The 19,615-nt window shown below is 44.8% G+C and overlaps 1 protein-coding gene across 6 annotated transcripts in view; it reads right to left on the reverse strand.

Annotated features, from left to right (window-relative positions):
- Positions 1–19,615, reverse strand: part of mtr (5-methyltetrahydrofolate-homocysteine methyltransferase) — a 151,843-nt gene that overhangs the window by 127,230 nt on the left and 4,998 nt on the right. For 3 of the 6 annotated variants that reach the window (XM_077625052.1, XM_077625053.1, XM_077625050.1), the window contains exons 2-3: positions 8,186–8,397; positions 7,246–7,335 (exon numbers count right to left, since the gene is read on the reverse strand). In XM_077625052.1, the coding sequence (XP_077481178.1) occupies positions 7,246–7,335; positions 8,186–8,397 (302 nt within the window). Of the gene's footprint in view, positions 1,170–7,245; positions 7,336–8,185; positions 8,398–19,615 lie in introns of those variants that run through there. The other 3 variants (XM_077625055.1, XM_077625054.1, XM_077625051.1) reach the window with 2 other exon arrangements.

Raw genomic sequence — 19,615 nt, forward strand, 5'->3', positions numbered from 1 at the left:
ACGACGAGCGCAGAAATCCAGCAATAGAACACCACTCGGGTTCCGATCAGGGAGGCCCAATCACTCCCTTCCAGGTCTCACTGTCATTGCCCACGAGCATTGAAGTCCCCCAGCAGAACAAGGGAGTCCCCTGAAGGGGCACTCACCAGCACTCCCTCCAAGGACAAGTATGCCCACATCCGCTCGGCGCCTCTCACCGCGGGCAACTCCAGAGTGGAAGTGTCCAACCCCCCTCGAGAGGAGTGGTACTGGAGTCCAAGCTGTGCGTAGATGTGAGCCTGACTATGTTGAGCCCGATTTTCCCAACCTCACGCACTACCTCAGGCTTTTTCTCAACCAGAGAGGTGACATTCCATGTCCCAAGAGCCACTTTCTGCAGTCGGGGATCGGACCGCCAAGGATCCCCCCTTTGGCTGCCGCCCAACTGTCGGCGCACCTGACCTGTTTTGCCCCTCTCACAGGTGGTGAGCCCATGTGAGGAGGAACCCACGTCACCTCTTCAGGCTGTACCTGGCCGGGCCCCTTGGGTGTAGGCCCGGCCACCAGGCGCTTGCCATCGTGCCCTTCCTCCATGCCTGACTCCAGACTGGGGCCACAGTGACCCGCATCCGGGTGAGGGAAGACGTCGTCCAATTATGTTTTTCATCATAAGAGGTCTTCTGAGTCATGCTTTGCCTGGTCCCTCACCATAGACCAGTGTGGCATGGGTGACTCAACCAGGTGCCCAAGGCCCAGACAGCATAGCTCCAAGGGTCATTGGGACACACAAACCCCACCACCACGTTAAGGTAATGACTCGTTGGTGGGGACACTTTTATGACCTTTTTTTTAATAAATACTGTAATCCTTCGCTACTTTGCGGCTTTGCGGATTTTTTTTTCAGAAGTTTAAAAGATTGACAAAGCGCACTGTACTGAAGCCGCAAATGTTGAAGCCGCGCAGTGGTGAAGGATCACAGTACTCACTACTTTTGGCAGCAGTTGTTCCATTCATTGCTGTGTTTTGAGTTGTTGCGAAGATACAATACATACAGTTGCGGTCAAAAGTTTACATACACTTGTAAAGAACATAATGTCATGGCTCTCTTGAGTTTCCAGTTATTTCTTAAACTCAGATTTTTCTCTGATAGAGTGATTGGAACAGATACTTCTTTGTCACAAAAACATTCATGAAGTTTGGTTCTTTTATGACATTATTAAGGGTGAACAGAAAAAGTGATCAAATCTGCTGGGTCAAAAATATACATACAGCAGCGCTAATATTTGGTAACATGTCCCTTGGCCATTTTCACTTCATTTAGGCGCTTTTGGTAGCCATCCACAAGCTTCTGGTTGAATCTTTGACCACTCCTCTTGACAGAATTGGTGCAGTTCAGTTAAATTTGATTGCTTTCTGACATGGACTTGTTTCTTTAGCATTGTCCACAAGTTCTCAATGGGGTTTAAGTCAGGACTTTGGGAAGGCCATTAAAAATCCTTAATTCTAGCCTGATTTAGCCATTCCATTACCACTTTTGATGTGTGTTTGGGGTCATTGTTCTGTTGGAACACCCAACTGCGCCCAAGACCCAATCTTCGGGCTGATGACTTTAGGTTATCTTGAAGAATTTGAAGGTGATCCTCCATTATCCCATTTACTCTCTGTAAAGCACCAGTTTCATTGATAGCAAAACAGCCCCACAGCATAACTACCACCACCGTGCTTGACGGTAGGCATGGTGTACTTGGGGTTAAAGGCCTCACCTTTTCTCATCCAAACATATTGCTGGGCATTGTGGCCAAACAGCTCGATTTTTGTTTCGTCTGACCACAGAACGTTCCTCCAGAAGGTCTTATCTTTGTCCATGTGATCAGCAGCAAACTTCAGTCGAGCCTTAAGGTGCCGCTTTTGGAGCAAGGGCTTCCTTCTTGCACGGCAGCCTCTCAGTCCATGGAGATGCAAAACACGCTTGACTGTGGACACTGACACCTGTGTTCCAGCAGCTTCTAATTCTTGGCAGATCTGCTTTATGGTGATTCTCAGGTTGAATCTTCACCCTCCTGACCAATTTTCTCTCAGCAGCAGGTGATAGCTTGCGTTTTCTTCCTGATCGTGGCAGTGACAAAACAGTGCCATGCACTTTATACTTACAAACAATTGTTTGCACTGTTGCGCTAAGCTCCTTTGACTTTCCCATTGTAGCGTTTGTGGGCGTTTGCATCCAATGAGCCCTATTTAAATGGCCTCAGAGAAGTCACCAGCTGTAGTCACTCATAATCACTCAGAAGAAGTTAAGAGGCCATGCTATGAAGCTCATTTCACTGACACAACTTTCTACGTCACCAAAATTGCTAATTCGTGTTGCTGTATGTATATTTTTGACCCAGATTTGATCACTTTTTCTGTTAACCCATAATAAAGTCATAAAAGAACCAAACTTCATGAATGTTTTTTGTGTCAAAGAAAAGTATCTGTTCCAATCACTCTATCAGAGAAAATAAATAAATAAAAAATAAAATCAGACTTAGGCTTGTCATCATCATTGACTAGACAAAAGCCTAATTGTCATCATACCCAGCTGCGTATGACGAAATTGAAGGTGCTTCTCCACAAAGTGCACTTTTCTCAGGCAAGAGCCCAACCAAAGTGATAGTTTCAGACTTGCTGGCATTCTGCCGTGATGGATACATCGCATCACCTCCCGAGCGCAACCAACTCCCGGCGACTGCGAAAGGTTTGCCTCACCGATGCCAACAAAGAATAAAATGGATCACTTACCTCCCACTGTCTGCCTACTTACCTAGTCAGCCAGCAGGAGGCAGATCGCCGCCCAACGTCCTTCATCTTTCCTCACCCCGAAGTTGTTACACAGAGGGGATTGTGTGTCGTGCTACTGCAATTTAGAGTCCTGATGGCTGTGGGAAAGAAGCTGTCCTTAAGCCTCTTTGTCCGTGCCTTGTGAGACCGGTAGCGCCTGCCAGAGGGAAGCAGCTGGAACAGGTCGTGACCAGGGTGGTCCGGGTCCCCAACAATGTTCCCGGCTCTGCTGAGGTAACGAGGGCTGGCAATATCTTCCAGTGAGGGCAGAGAGCAGCCGACGATCCTCTGGGCAGTGATGATCACTCTCTGCATGGCCTTTTTGTCTGCTGCCGTGCTTCCAGCGTACCACACTGTGATGCCGTATGCCAGGATGCTCTCCACAGTGACTTTATAGAAGGTTACCAGAAGCTTAGTGTCCAAGTTGTTCCTCCTGAGTACCCTCAGGAAATGGAGTCGTTTCTGGGCCTTCTTCACTACTGCCGTGGTGTTTGTGGACCAGGAGAGCTTGTCCGTGACGTGGACCCCCAGGAATTTAAAGGACTGGACCCTGTCTACACGAACTCCATTTATGAGGAGTAGGGCCAGATCTGTGCTCTGTTTGCGGAAGTCCAGGATTATTTCTTTAGTTTTTGTGTTGTTCAGTGTGAGGTTGTTCATCGAGCACCACGAAGACAGTTTGTTGACCTCGTCTCTATAGGCCGCCTCATCCCCTTCTGAGATGAGTCCGACCACAGTGGTATCATCAGCAAATTTGATGATGTAAAGATGAGTTTTTTGAGATGCAAATTGCATCAATATTAGTCGGAACACCATCCCTCGATGAGGCGCAATGCCAGCCGCTGCACCAAAAATCTGACCCGCCAATTGTATCTCCTTGACTGTAGATGGAAAAACAGATACTGGTAAGAGCAATGAAACCAAAACACATAGTGCTGTTTCTTTTAGACAGAAGTTATATAATTTATTTGCACCACATCACCACTATAGATCAAAACGTGGAATCAGTGGTGTAGTTTGTCTTGGAACATGGGTACACCATGTCCCATTTACTACACCCAGATTCAGACCATACCCTGTAAGGTTCAAAACAGGTAAAGTTAGCAAAGGCATTTTCAGTGGTGTCATCAGCAAATTTGATGATGTAGTTGGACTGGTGGGTTGGTGTACAGTCATAAGTGTACAGGGAGTACAGAAGAGGACTCAGTACACAGCCTTGAGGGGAGCCAGTGCTCAGTGTAATGGAGGAAGAAAGGTGGGAACCAAGTCTAACAGTTTGTGGTCGGTTGGTTAGGAAGTTCTTTATCCAACAGCAGATGGAGGAGGATAGTCCGAGGTGGGAGAGTTTGTTAGTCAGAATGTCCGCTTTCATGGTGTTGAAGGCTGAGCTATAGTCAATGAAAAGCATCCTCACGTAATTCCCATGGTGTTCCAGGTGGCTCAATGCTGTATGTAGAGCAATGGGGATAGCATCCTCAGTGTTAGCTCTATAAGCAAACTGGTGAGGGTCAACTGAGGGAGAGATTGTATTCTGATATGGCGGGCTATCAACTTTTCAAAGCACTTCATGATCACAGGCGTGAGAGCAACAGGCCTATAATCATTCATGCTGTCGATGGTTGGCTTTTTGGGGACAGGAATAATGGTGGCAGATTTCAGGCAGGATGAAATGATGGATTGTTGCAGGGAACAATTGAAGATTTTTGTGAAGACTCCAGCCAGCTGGTCAGCACAGGCTTTGAGCACCTTCCCAGGTACTCCATCAGGTCCAGCAGCCTTCCTGGTATTCACAGACCGCATTTCCAGTCTCACTTCCTCTTCCTGGAACTTCAGTGTATTGCTGCAGGGTAGTGGCGGGGGTGTTGAGACTTGGTCTGATTTGTCAGTCTCAAAGCGGGCAAAGAAACGGTTCAGTTCCTCCGCTAGTGAGGCATCTGCGTTAACAGACATATTATTGTTATTGTAGTTGGTAATATGTCGTATTCCCTGCCACATCTTCTTTGGGTTATTGTCTGTGAAGTGCTCCTCAATTTTCTTAGTATATTCTGCCTTGGCCTTTTTAATGCCTCTTTTCAGATCAGCTCTGGCAGCTCTATATTTCATCTTGTCCCCTGATCTGAAAGCGGTGTTACGGCAACAGAAAAATCAGAGTTGTAGAAATAACTGGAAACTCAAGAGAGCCATGACATTATGTTCTTCACAAGTGTATGTAATATTTTGACCACAACTGTATCTGTTATTATCCAAGCTGTACAGTGACTAGCGTATTTACTCGCATATAAGCCGGCCCGGTTTTATTTCATAATCACAAATGTACAATCATTTCCTTTCAAAAAGGAAGTGACGTAAGCACAAGCTGGAACTGTGTCCGTAGCGGTATAGTGTTCACCAACTCTCTGGATGCAATAATAGCATGGAATCACATTACGCAGGTATCAAGGCTGATATTTTAACGATCGACCGCAAGACCTTCGATTAGAGTTAACAACTATTGAAATGTGCTGACTTGGTAATAGCTACGAACACGTCAAGGCTACTCGCGTCTGGCCAGTCAGAGCACGTTTAACTAGGTAAAACGGCGGTGCCCTAGGTAAGATGTTGCTGCCCTGAGCGAGCAGTGAGTTTTTTCACGTTTTATGCAAGATCCGTATTTTTTTCTTGAATTTCATTCATAGATGTCCAAATAAATTTTGTTTAGCGTTTTATCTGTTCATCTTTTCTCTATTTTGAAATAAATGACCACATCGGCCACATTGTCTTGCGTTATGGCGTCGTGTCGTGTTTTTATGCGGATATAAGCCGTACCCTCGATTCAGTCATCATTTTTTGTCCGACAAATGCGGCTTATATGCGAGTAAATACAATATTTTACATTGTATCAAATTGTCATTTTTGGAGTTTCTCCGTGAAAACATTGCATATTTTCACACCCAAAAGCCTCATCGACTTAAAGGCTGCTTTCTCAGTTCTGTATTTTGCCTATACACAAGCCACTTTGGCTCAATGGGCGGGCGAACACATGGTAGTGCGAGCGTGGATGCTAGCTGGATGCCTGTCTGTCTCTTTTTCCCCGTCTGTGTGTTTCTTTCTGTCTGTCTTCTTCTGCCCGTCTGTGTTCCTCTCTCTGTCTGTCTGTGTGTTTGTCTGTCTGTGTTTGTCTGTCTGTGTTTCTCTGTCTGTGTTTCTCTGTCTGTGTGTTTCTCTGTCCGTCTGTGTGTCTGTATGTGTGTTTCTCTGTCTGTGTGTGTTTCTCTGTCTGTCAGTCTGTCTTTCTGTATGGCTCTCTGTCAGTCTCTGTCTTTCTGTCTCTGTCTGTCTATGTCTGTCTCTGTCTGTTTCTCTTTCTGCCTATCTCTCTCTGTCTGTCTCTCTCTGTCTCTCTCTGTCTCTCTCTGTCTCTCTCTGTCTGTCTCTCTCTGTCTCTCTCTGTCTCTCTCTGTCTCTCTCTGTCTGTCTCTCTCTGTCTCTCTCTGTCTCTCTCTGTCTCTCTCTGTCTGTCTCTCTCTGTCTCTCTCTGTCTCTCTGTCTCTCTCTGTCTCTCCTTGTCTGTCTCTCCCTGTCTTTGTCTGTCTCTCTCTGTCTGTCTCTCTCTGTCTGTCTGTCTCTCCTTGTCTGTCTCTCCCTGTCTTTGTCTGTTACTGTCTGTCTGTCTCACACTTTGTCCCCGTCTGTGTGTGTTTCTCTGCCTGTCTCCTTTCTGTCGGCCTCTCTTGCTGCATCTCCCTGTCTATCTCTGTCTTTCTGAATCTCTCTGTGTCTGTCTCGCTCTTTGTCTCCTTCTGTGTGTGTTTTTCTGCCTGTCTCCTTTCTGTCGGCCTCTCTTGCTGCATCTCTCTGTCTATCTCTGCCCCTCTGCCCCTCCCTCTCCCTCTCCCTCTCTCTCTCTCTCTCTCTCTGTATCTGTATCCCCCTCTCACCTTAAATGAACTTGGATTATGATGCACTCAAAAGTAAGTTTAATCTAACCTTACAATAAACTTAATTTTACATTTTTATACCTTCCTTCTCCCGGGTTGGCTCTTTTTGCCCCGCCTCCACACTGACTTTTAGTCAATATCGAGGGTTGTTTGAGTTTGTATTCCCTTCAAAATATTCCCAAAATTATGCACACAATTGTCCTCACAATAGGATAACGCATGACCACTTGACAACGAGAAGTAGTATATATGCCATTCGCACTGACTAACGGGGGGAAAAACACAGAAAAATGCAATGCTTCGCCCAGTGCTCGTAGAGACATTACACGAGGGAGTTGCGACCAGAAAGACAGTGCCCATGATGTTCTTATGAGCAGCCTCTCGCGTCCGCTGTATGCTCGTATATCAAAATTTGTCTCGTATCTCAAGATAAATATTCGCTCTAAATTTTACTCGTATCTCAAATTGCTCGTATGTCGAGATATTACTGTGCAGGTAAAACAGTACTAACTAAACCTAAAATTCCATCTACCATGTGCCCGAGTCCATAATCGGCTTGAGCAACAGACGTGCTGCTGAATGTGTTGGTCTCAATAATGTCCGCACCAGCCTGTAGATATTCCTGTCATAGCAAAATAAACCACAAGTTAGAAACAGATGCTTGGTTAACCTTGAACAATTTACAACATTTAACACAGTCATTCATTTTTTGAACCGCTTTATCCTCAGTAGGGTCACGGGGGGTGCTGGAGCCTATCCCAGCTCACTTCTGGCCAGAGGCAGGGGACACGATGAATCGGTGCCCGGCCAATGGCAGGGCACTAGGAGATGGACAACCATTCATGCTCACACTTAATTTAGACAGTCCAATCAGCCTACTATGGAAGTTTTTGGAGTGTGAGGGGGAACGGGAGCACCCAGAGAAAATCCACGCAGGCCCGGGGAGAACATGCAAATTCCAAACAGGTAGAACGACCTGCATTTGAACCCAGAGCTGTGAGGCCGACGTGCTAACCACTCAAGCCGCCGGGACGCAGCCATGACGGCGGAGACATTTAATACTCATTCTTAATAAGTCAGGACTACAGTAATCCCTTGAATATCGCGGTTAATGTGGACCAGACTGGGCCACGATAATCGAAAAACCACAAAGTAGGGTCCCCCCTATTAAATAGAAAAAAAAGTTTTTTCTTCATTGCTGAGTCCTGGTAGCAAGAGTGGCTCCTGGTCACGACTTTCAGCGTGGATTTTCACATTTTTAAAAACTTTAAAAAAAAAATAAAAAAAACAATAACAAAATTTTAAACATAAAATTTCCCCAGAAAAAAATCTGCGATGTATTGAAGCCGCGAAAGTTGAAACGCGAAATGGCAAGGGATTACTCTATACAATTGGAGTTCTTCTGATTAAACATCATAAATAACTTTAAAAACGATGCTTGTGCCAGTTTAATACAAGTCTGTTGAACATACCTTATGAATTTTGTAGATGACATCAGGCTTTGTGATACTCAACAGGTCATTGTTTCCTTTAAGAGGAAACTTATGCTCTTTAAATTCTTCCCCACGGAAATCCTCCTCTTGAAGGTCCTGCTGCTGAATCATAGTTCCCATACCCCCGTCCAGGATCATGATCCTTTTCCGCAACAGCCCTCGCAGTTCCGACTCGGCGAGACATCTGCGCTCTGAAAATGCAATACAGATGTGATGTTACCATGAACGCATATACTAACTAATACAGTAAAAGCTTGCCACTTAGAGAATTAACTATCGCGGATTAACCAGATCGCAGCACAATATCTATCAAGTTACATGAAAATATGGAATTGAGGGGGTGGGTTACAATTGGACATTGTTTCACTGACCATTAGAGAGCAGTGTCTACATTAGGGAGTTAAATAATAGTACAGAGAGGGTTTTAAAAATCAAAACAATATAGCCACCATTAAAACACTGTCCCGACATCACGGTTATTGACCTATTGTGGCAGGTCTTGGAACCTAATAACCCCGATAAACGTATTACTGTATTTTTGTACACTGGCTTTTATAACAAAGCATCTTTGAAAATATTTTATTGCCTGTTTTCAAAAAGTTATTTAAAAAATCATCTGTGAGAAATATATGCATTTTCTCTACTACTGAGATATAATAAGACATCCCAAGAGCCAAACTAAAGAGCTCAGATTCAAAACTGATGTTGCATTTGTAAATGAAATTACTTTGGCAAACTTTAATTGTCATTTCACCTATTTTCAAATCTCTCTGATTTTCTGAACCGCTTCATCCTCATTAGGGTTGTAGGGGGTGCTGGAGCCTATCCCAACTGACTCCGGGACAGAGGCGGGGGACACCCTGAATCGGTGGCCAGCCGATCGCAGGGCACAAGGAGACGGGCAACCATGCAAACTCACTCACACCCGTGACTGGACGATTCGCCGAAATACGTTTTGCCGACGGACGTTTCGCCGTTGCGGGATTCGCGCGCTCGCCCCGCCCCCGGATCGTGTGTGTACATGTTTTTCAACCTCGGCCCGCGGGCCATATACGGCCCGTTAGGCTTTTTAATCCGGCCCGCCGCCGGCGTTGTCCAAATTATAGTAAAAATGACCTCATTCATTTACCTTTGCCCTGCAATACCGCTCACCACTCTCAATTAAAGACTGCTCTCTTTTGTTGAATAACAATATGTTCTTAATGTTGAAAGTAAATTTGGAAATAAATTTTCACCTTCAATTGTGTCTTTTTTCTTATATTTCAATCCCCAGGTTTGATAAATTACATCGCATCTCCAAATGCTGTCAAATTTTAGTGTCCATTCTGGCACGCAAGTCAAAAAGTTTGCCCACCCCTAGTATAGACAAACTATCCCACGACGGCGAAATGTCCGTTCAGCCGACCGTCCGGTCGGCGAAACGTCCGTTCGGCCAAACGTCCAGTCGGCAAAACGTCCGTTCGGCCAAACGTCCGGTCGGCGAAACGTCCGGTCGGTGAAACGTCCATTCGGCGAACTGCCTTTCGGCCAAACGTCCGTCGGCGAAACGTCTTTCGGCGAATCGTCCGAGTACCACTCACAACCATACCTAGGGGCAATTTAGAGTGTCCAATCAGCCTACCATGCATGTTTTGTGGGAGGAAACTAGAGTACTCAGAGGAAACCCATGCAGGCAGAACATGCAAACTCCACACAGGTGGACATGACCTGGATTTGAACCCGGGACCCCAGAGCTGTGAGGCCGACGCGCTAACCATTCGCGCCACCAGGCCGCCTCTCAATCAAAGTGCTCCCATTAAAATCCAAAGTTGTATTTGTAAAACCCGTATTCGTTTATTTATAGTGACATTGTCAATGCAGTTTTTTATGTAAGAAAGTACAGTCTGTGTAGTCCTGGAGGTTGTCATGTGCGAAAAGTTCCCAGTTGGTGCGGGAAAAACAGTCCTGCAACTGAGAAAGTGCGTCCTTGGGCCAAGTTTTTATTATCTTTATTTGTGGCGTTGTTTGCCTCCGGAGTGGAGTGTAAGCGGGGGTGAGAGATAGGCAGAGGTGGTCTGATCCAGCTAGGTGAGGGAGGGAAGTGGCTTTATAAGCATGTTTGATGTTAGAATAGACATGGTCAAGAGTTTTGTCTCCTCTAGTATTACAATTTATGTATTGAATAAACTTAGGTAGAACAGTCTTTAAACACGCTTTGTTGAAATCACCAGCGACAATAAAAACTCCATTGGGGTGGTCAAGCTGTTGTTTGTTTACAGCCGTTAGCAGGGGGTTAAGTGCCGTGTTAACGTTAGCATTTGGAGGTATATAGATCGCCGTTACTATGACGACCGTTAGCTCTCTCAGTAAATAATAGGGCCTACACCGTATTGCCAATAGCTCTAAATCCGGGGAACAGTGAGTGTCAATGATCCTACTGTCACAACACCATTCATTATGTATAAACATGCAGTCCTCCTCCTTTGCTTTTGCCTGTTAATTCTTTTGAACGATCGTTCCGAAAAAGCGTTCGGCTAGCTAGCGATACTGCAGCGTCGGTGATATGCGGGTGTAGCCACGTTTCTGTGATGAGAATAATGTTACAGTTCCTAACAAAGCTTTTTGTAGCAATTCGAAGTTCCAACTCATCCATTTTGTGGGTGATGAATCGGGCGTTGGTCAAAAAGATACTAGGAAGCGGTGCTCGGTGTGGTTGTTGTTTCAGCTTAGCAGCAAGGCCCGCCCGGCATCCGCGCTTCTGCTTCCTGTCTCTTCGCCGCCTTCGACGTGCTTTGAGTGGGCTGGCTATCCACGGAGATCCCGGAGGTCTCGAGATGTCCTCAGGGATATCGTAGGTCTGTTGGTAGTTTGTTGTGAAGGATATATCGCATCTCCTTCCGATAGTGATTAAATCCTGGCGACTGTAGGATAACGAACGACACCGAACTGGAGAGCATAGAGCCGCTGCGTCAGTGCGTGCCGCCATCTTGGATCCAAGACAAAAAGTCCTTACAGAAACAGAAGGAGCCACTCAACACAAGAACGGCCTCTATGCAGTAGAAAACAACCTATGCATCCCACGATCATTGTTTGAAGTAATTGCCAACTTGAGCCATGGCCGGAGCCATGTCTCAACAGGAGGGATAGTATAGTCCCAGAGGTCTCCAAACCTACTTTAAAAAAAATTTCAGAAACTGTCTCAACTACTGTAGACACAACTCTCAAGGCAATGAACGACCCAAGCGCGGAACAAGGCAAACAGGGACATATCCCTTCCAGGTTCTGAACATGGAATTCATCGAACTGAACCAAAGTGGCACATACAAGAACTGTCTTGTACCAAGTGGGTCGAGATATGCCCATCCAAGAAAGCTAAAGAGAAAGGAGAAACAGATTCTCTCACTCAGCTGTTATGCAAAATGTTTCAAGAAATAACTATGATAAATGCAAATTATCTGCCGACATCTTCTCGGTCTCCCACACAGGAGGCCCTGTCCAGAGGTGACCTGGTACTCGTCAAGGTGATAAAAAGAAAGTGCTGGTCATCTCCAAGTTGGGACGGACCTCACTGTGTGATTTTTACCACTAACTTCACCAAGTTGGCCACCACCGTCAAAGCTGATGAACGAGTGTTGAACTCACGACCATGATCCAGTGTGGGGCTCAGAGGTCCCCCTCGAACACAAACACTGGTCAGTCTCCTCCAAAATCCTGATGGCTCTGTTCCCCTGGGTGGGAGCGGCAAGGAACGCCCTGCGTCTGGAGACCATTGACTGCAGATTCCAGGCCTGTGTCAACGCATCAGTCCGACTACAACAAGGCCTAGAAGTCCAAAAAAACGCCATGACCCAAATAATTATCCAGAACCACCTTGCTCTTGACAGAATAACCGCCCAGCAGGGAGGTGTGTGCCATGATAGGAGACTCATGCTGCACCTTCATCCCTGCCAACGTGTCCTACTCAGTCCATGATGCCCTACAAACTATGAAGAACATACAGAACACTATGACCAGAGATCCGGTTCCACAACGAAGATGGCTTGACTGGTTCCTCTCGGGCTTGTGGACAGACTCTTTTGATGTTGAAATCCCTAGTACCGTTTGTAACTGTTATTGCTCTCATGCTTGTTATCCTAACCTGTTGTTTACCCTACTTCTCAGCTTCTATCAAACATACCATTAATGCCACAGTCGAACGTACCATGATTGTTGAAACCCAGCTAATGCTAACTTGTATACACATGCAACAATCCATACCCAATCTGACCCTGATGTTGCGTTACTGTCTGATACTGATTCATATGTCTTTCCTGTTCTGAGACACCAGACCATGAGGCGATCGTCCCAAGCGGGAGGTCAAGGGAGCAATTTTCCCTCAACTGCGTAAGACTTTTCGCCCCCTTCTGGTCAGTCTAAACTCCAGTTCAAAGTAATTTGTGAAGAATTTCGTTCAAAAGTAGCATTCGCTAACAAACGAAGTTCTGATGTTTTTATACTCAACAGGCAAAGGTGTCATAGTGACATTTACAGAATCTTGAATTTAGTGCATACATAAGACTGTTTGGGCACCCCGTTGTACACTTTGGGGAAAATTTTAGAATTTTAAGTGCGTTCTGTGTGAGTAAATATATTTATACAGTTTATTATCACTTAAGGGGAATTGCAATCATTAATAAGGGGAGAGATTGGCCGAGGGTGACAGGTATGTTATTACTATATACCACACTACGTTTTCGTGCCGATACAAAAATACACAACTGCAATTATCAAGAAGTGTATTTATTTGTTAGGGTTATTAGTCTTACAATATTATATATTTGCTTGCAATGAAGAACGCTTTGCTTTACGTAGTTTATTAACATTAGGATAGTATAGTACATCTGCTTGCAACCATGTAAATGCTTTGCTCCTTAGTTAGACCAAACAACAGGAAGGTCGAATCCTCTGGGACAGCTGGAATATAGAGAAGATCCTTTGGCACTACATGACCTTCATCTGTTTTAAGAACTAAACCTTCTATAGTAACTCGGGTCCTTGACTATCGACTTCTCACGCCTGTTTTCCCACCCCTCCCTTGAGAGCTGAGATGTCCATTGTAACTAGGGTCCTTGAAGTTAATAAACAGGAAAAAGATGCGTGTAAGGCCAGAATGAACCTGGACAAAGGAGTCGGTTTGATTCTCTCTTGCAAGAAAACCCAGAGGATTGTCCTGTCTCTTTTATTTGTGCGTGCATTTGGGAATGCTTATTGGTGAACCTATCAATTAAATATCACAGTTAAAGGCATATGAAAAGACTGTAATGTATTAATATCTAAATATAACCTAGATGCCGTGGTGTTGAGGTTCTGGTAGCGGCATGATTGGGGGTGCGGATGGTCGTTTGTCTCTGTGTGCCCTACGGCTGCACGTCTTTCACCCGAAGACAGCTGGGTTAGGCTCTAGCAACCCCCGCAACCCTTTTGAGGATGGGCGGTAGGGATGATCAACGAATGAATATAACCTATAAATATAAAAATGCAAATATTTTAAATACTGTACTGTACATAGAAAATAGATCCCCTTTGTTTGATTTAAATAAAAAAAACTGCTAATTGGAAGTATTGGTCCAAGTACTCTTCGTCAGATTTGAGAGGCATTTTTCTCGTACAAATATTGCTGTTGTTGTTGTCTTGACACTGTCAAGACGATTGCAAAATTCAATGGCTCCGACCATGGAGTCATGAATCTTCTGAGTGGCCCCATGCAGTGTTTTGACGTCCTATTGTCATGCCAGCTTCACGACTGTATCTACGGCGCAAATCCCTCATAAGGCTGATTCTTTTTTTTTATTCTTCGGTGTCGGAGGCGGGGTGTCTTAGTCCACACGAGAATTTTCAGTTCCGCGCCTCAGAACATGTAACCTTCGGGCTGCACGGAAAACTGCAGGCGGGGGGGGGGGGGGGGGGGGGGGGGTTGGGGCGGCCAATTGACGTCGAGCAGGCATATGCAGGCACCATGGTGGCCATGCGGCGCAAATTCAGCAATGTCTACCAGGCGGTAAAAAGCGGTCCATGCGCGCCAGTGACTAAGCGAAAGCGATAGCGCTTCGTGGAGAGGAACTGCCACTGCAACCTGCAGCAAGGCAACCTGGACGGCGAGACCAGCCGCTACAACTCGGACCTCTTCACCTTGCTGGTGCACCTCATGAGAATTTTTGTTTACTTATTCGCAGCATACAGATCGCCAAAACAGATGTGGCTCTCTAGAGGGAAAGAGCGTTCACTTCAAGTGTGTCTGCCTCTTCACTACACGGCAGAACCCATGAACATTAACGTGTTTCCTTCCAGGTAAATTATGTTCAAAAGAACGCCACAGTGTAGATTCATTCATGCCGCAATGACGTGCTACGCCTTACGCTTTCAACGTTCAGCGTGGATTTTGACATTTTTATGAACTTTTTTATATACTTAAGATAAAAAAAACTGATGCACTGAAGCCACGAATGTTGAAAAGGCGAAGTGGTGAAAGATCACAGTAATGTGATCCTTCTTCACTTCATTGAAAATGCTTCCTAAATATTGACGTTACTTGATATGCTAAAGGCGTAGCACCCATTGGCGGCATAAGTGGCGTTCCTTTGTTCATAATTCAGCTGGTAGGAATCTTGTTAATGTTAATGGGGTCCGCTGTGCGGTTAAAAGTGACACACGGGAAGGGAACATTTTTCCCCTCTGGAGATTCACGGCGTGTTGTAGCAATTTGTATGCTGGGAATAAATAAAAATACATTCTCGTGAGGTGAAGAGGTCCGAGATGTAGCGGCTGGTCTCTTCGCCCAGGTTGCCGTGCTGCACATTGTTGTTCACCGCTTGAATCTCACATATTCCGAGGTGCGGAACTGCAAATTCTCTGGACGAAGACAACCCGACTCCTAGGAATAAAAAAATCAACCAGCATTATGATGGATTTATGCCGTAGATACGGCCGTGAAGTTGGGATGGCGATAGGATGTCAACACTGCATGGGGCCACTCAGAAGGAGACTGGTGAAAACATTGACGGATGACGGAGTCAATAAATTTGCCCATTGTCTTAACAGAGTCAAGACAACAACACCAGAATTGTTGAAGAAAAATACCTTTCGAATCTGACGAAGAGGGCTTGGACTAATACTCCTATTAACGTGTTTTTTTATCATTTAAATCAAGCGAAGAGGAACTATTTTCACTGTGAGCACAGTACTTAAAGTATTTAAAAAAAAATAATTATAGATTATATTTAGATCTTAGTTTTTTCATATGCCATTAACTGTGATATTTAATAAATACATTTCTTGATATTTGTACTTGTGAACAACCAATAAAACACACCGTGTGATAGGGCGCAGTCACATTTGCGGGTATATGTTTTTTGTCAATACATAGGACGCTTCGTTCGGAAGTCAAATGCCTTGCCACTCCCCTGGGATGTTTTGAATGGGTTTACCGTAATCCTTCGAATGGTACCCGGACATTTCATCGACGGACGCTTCGCCGCCGGACGCTTTGCCGAACGGACGCTTCGTCGCCGGACAATTCGTCAACCGGACAATTCGTCGACCGGACAATTCGTCGACCGGACAATTCGTCGACCGGACAATTCGTCAACCGGACTATTCGTCGACCGGACAATTCGTCGACCGGACAATTCGTCGACCGGACAATTCGTCGACGGACAATTCGGCGCCAGACACTTGGTCGCCAGACAGTTCACCTAACCTTAACCACTATTAAAGGAGACAAAGGAAATTCACATATTCTTTATTAAAGAAAATAAAACAGCAAAAACTCGCTCGACAACACAAACACATTAACATTTGGGCGTGTGCGTACTAAATGGGCTCGTCTCTAAACACACTACGCACGAAACGGTTCCTACATTAAACGGTTCCTACGTTGAGTGCTTCATTTTTAAAATAAAAGGCAATAAATAAAATTATTTTATTAAAATTTTGATTAAAGTGTATCCGTAGTTGTCTCGTTTGTCCAGTTATGGACCATGAGTGCCTGCAAGGCCTTCTTTGCTGGCTTAAAAAACATCTGAATCACAGATTGATGTTAATTATATTTTGTGCATGAATACATATTAAATTATTTCAAATTGTCTTTCAGATTCCTTTCATTGCTTTTCCCCTGGTAATTCAATTCAATTCAATTCAATTTATTGGCAAGAAAAAGCGCCAGGCTAAGGGCCATGTAACAAGATACAAGAAATGTGCAACAAAACGCGGTGTAGTCACTGGTTCACGGCCAAAAAGTCATCCAGAGCCCTCTTGAACTGGGCGACCGTCGGCTTCTCGACCACACTCTGCGGAAGCCGGTTCCAAGGACCGGCGATGCGCACTGAAAAAGCAGCCTTCCGCCGATTCAACCGGAACCTGCGAGGATACAGCTTCCACGGATGACCCCTCAGACCACGATCAGGTGCGGGCGTGAAGAAGAGGTCGCGGGGCATGCTGTAGATACCGTGGAGGATGTTGTAGGCCAGTATCAGGTCCCCTCGCAGACGCCGAGCCTCAAGGGTCGGCAGGTTGAATCGCTGGCATCTTTCCTCGTAGGACATTAAGCTGAGGCCGCGGACCATCCTCGTTGCAAGCCTCTGGACCCGCTTCAGATGCTGGATGTCCCTGGCGAGGTACGGTGATGCGGCTTGGATCCCATACTCGAGAATGGGCCTCACCAGGGAAACATACAACGGAAGGAAGATGTCTGCTGTGATGACGGCAAAGGACCGGAACATTAGGAACAGCACTCCGCGAGCTTTGTTGGCTGCTTGGATGCATTGGGCCGTTGGTAGCACTACTTTCAGATTTTGCTGAGTAAACGCAGCTTATGGAGAAGCACCACCAATTTCGTCACACGCAGTTTCTGGATGTGATGACAAGTAGGCTTTTTTGTTGTTGATAATGACGACAGGGCCTATGTCCGATTATTATTATTATTATTATTATGTGTGTTTTCATATTTAACCATTTAACCAATAATATTTCAGCCATTATTTGTTTCCAGGGTTCCTGCAGGCCCTGTAGCATAAAATAAGCGTTGATAAAACTGTTGCTTTAACCAATCAGATTTCGAGTTGGCGACATCAAGACCTTCTCGCAGGCGAGGGGATACGTCATCGCTTTCACTAACTATGTTTGGCTAGTGATAGAGTGGAGAAGCCAGAGCTCACAAACTGTACCTGTAGCGAGCTGGTTAGGGTTATTAGTCTTACATTATTATATATTTGCTTGCAATGAAGAAAGTGCTTCGCTTATTACATCTACAATGCCTGCATGCAACGAAGTAAATGCTTTGCTCCTTAATTAGACTAAACAAAAGGGAAGCCGAATCCACTTGGACTGCTGGAATGTGGAGAAGATCCTTCGGCTGCACATGACCTTCATTTGTTTTGACTATTTGACGTCTCACTTCTGTTTCCCACCCCTCCCTTGAGAATTGAGACGTCCATTGTAACTACGGTCCTTGAAGTTAATAAACAAGAGAAGCGTGTGACGCCAGAACGAATTGGGGACTAGAGCTAAACGGTTCGATTTCTCCTTGCAAGATTTTAATCCAGAAGTGTCTTTGCTCTTTATTTGTGCGTTCATTGGGAATGCCTATAGGTGAACCTATCAGAGCTGCACAAGCAAATACAGACGCTCCCCTACTTACGAACATTCGAGTTACGAACAACAGTACATACGAACATGTCTGCAAATTACGTTTATGTCGAAAAATGTTCGTACGTTCGATTTTGTATTGCGCGCCTTTTTCTGAGTAGTACTTCTTTCCGCCGCTAATACCGACGCCTGGCGCTGTGAGAGCTCAGCTCACCCAGCATCTACCTTCTTCTGCCCACTTTGTTGCAATGCGGAAGTGCGTGAACGTATCTCCAGTGCGCAAAGAACCTTTTTCATTTTTATCACTAAATATCTCGTGCATCCATTATTCAATATGGTTGGTGAAAAGCAAAAGGCTTCTATTGAGGGAGGTGAGAGGAGAAGGCAAGCCATTTCATTTGAAATGAGTGGCAATAATAACGAAGCTTGATGCGCGTTCCACGGGTATACAACTTGAATCGTTCGACCGTCAGTACCATTTATTGGATTGGATTGGATAACTTTATTCATCCCGTATTCGGGAAATTTTGTTGTCACAGTAGCAAGAGGGTGAGGATGCAGGAATAGGAAAGGCATTTTAGACATAAATAGATAGGTAAAAGTAAGTTAATAAATAAATACATGAATAAATATATAAATAAATAAGCGTGTTGCTTAGCACATATATACATACATACACATAAATATACATGCATGCATACGGTAGGTCTCAACACTCAGCCATTTTTTTGTTAAAGAGCCTGACAGCTGATGGGAGGAAGGATCTGCGGAAGCGCTCCTTCCTGCAATGAGGGTGCCACAGTCTATTGCTAAAGGAGCTTCGGAGGGACTCCACAGACTCATGCAGGGGGTGGGAGGTGCTGTCCATGATGGACATCATCCCGGTCAGCATTTTCCGCTCTCCCACTTCCTCCACAGAGTCCAGAGGACAGCCCAGAACAGAGCTGGCCCTCCTGACCAGCTTATTCAGCCTGTACCTGTCCCTCGCCGTGCTCCCGCATCCCCAACAGTATAACAACAATATAAACATAAAGATCGAGCAGCAGGACCCAAATATTGAACGTTGCACAAAGTTTGCAAATCAATTGAAAGATGCCATACAGTGCTACCGCATCATTTATGATGAAAAAAAGAAAACTGCAATCGTCATTAGATAGCTTCTTTCGGCAAGTTTCTAGTAAATCTCTCTCTCTCTCTCTCTAATGTATGTATACAGTACTATATGTATTCTCTCCATTTTATTAAATGTTTTTTTTCAGTACAAACCAATGAGTGTTACTTATACAAGCCTTAAACATACAAATGCACTTATATAAAACTTCAATATACTTATATAGGCCTTAAATATAAATTATAATACAAAATATAGCACTGAGCAACTTACAAACAAATTCAACTTATGAACAATCGCTCGGAACCTAACTCGGTCGTAAGTAGGGGAGCGTCTGTACATTGTTGTGTGAATTTAATAGCAGTTTTGTCAACCCACAATGGCTGAAGGAGGAGAAGAAATGGATTTGGTTGCAGATTTCCTGTCAAAGCCATTTTCAAGACCCGGGAACATTTTCAGCCCTAAATCGAATAAAAACTTGTGCCAGAAATACGACAGGACAGGCTTGACGTCCAGCATTAGCTTCAATCGCGATAGAAATGAAGGAGGAAAAAAGGAGGATGGATTTTGAGCACAAAGAAAAAGGATTATTGGTGGGTAAAATGTGGCTGTATTCCTAAATAATATTTCAATTGTATCAGGTTACTATTGATGCTTTTACATGTTTGCAGCTGTAGCTGCAGTATAACCATAAAATA

Source organism: Stigmatopora argus, chromosome 18 (genome assembly GCF_051989625.1).
Source record: "Stigmatopora argus isolate UIUO_Sarg chromosome 18, RoL_Sarg_1.0, whole genome shotgun sequence".
Lineage (NCBI taxonomy): Eukaryota > Metazoa > Chordata > Actinopteri > Syngnathiformes > Syngnathidae > Stigmatopora > Stigmatopora argus.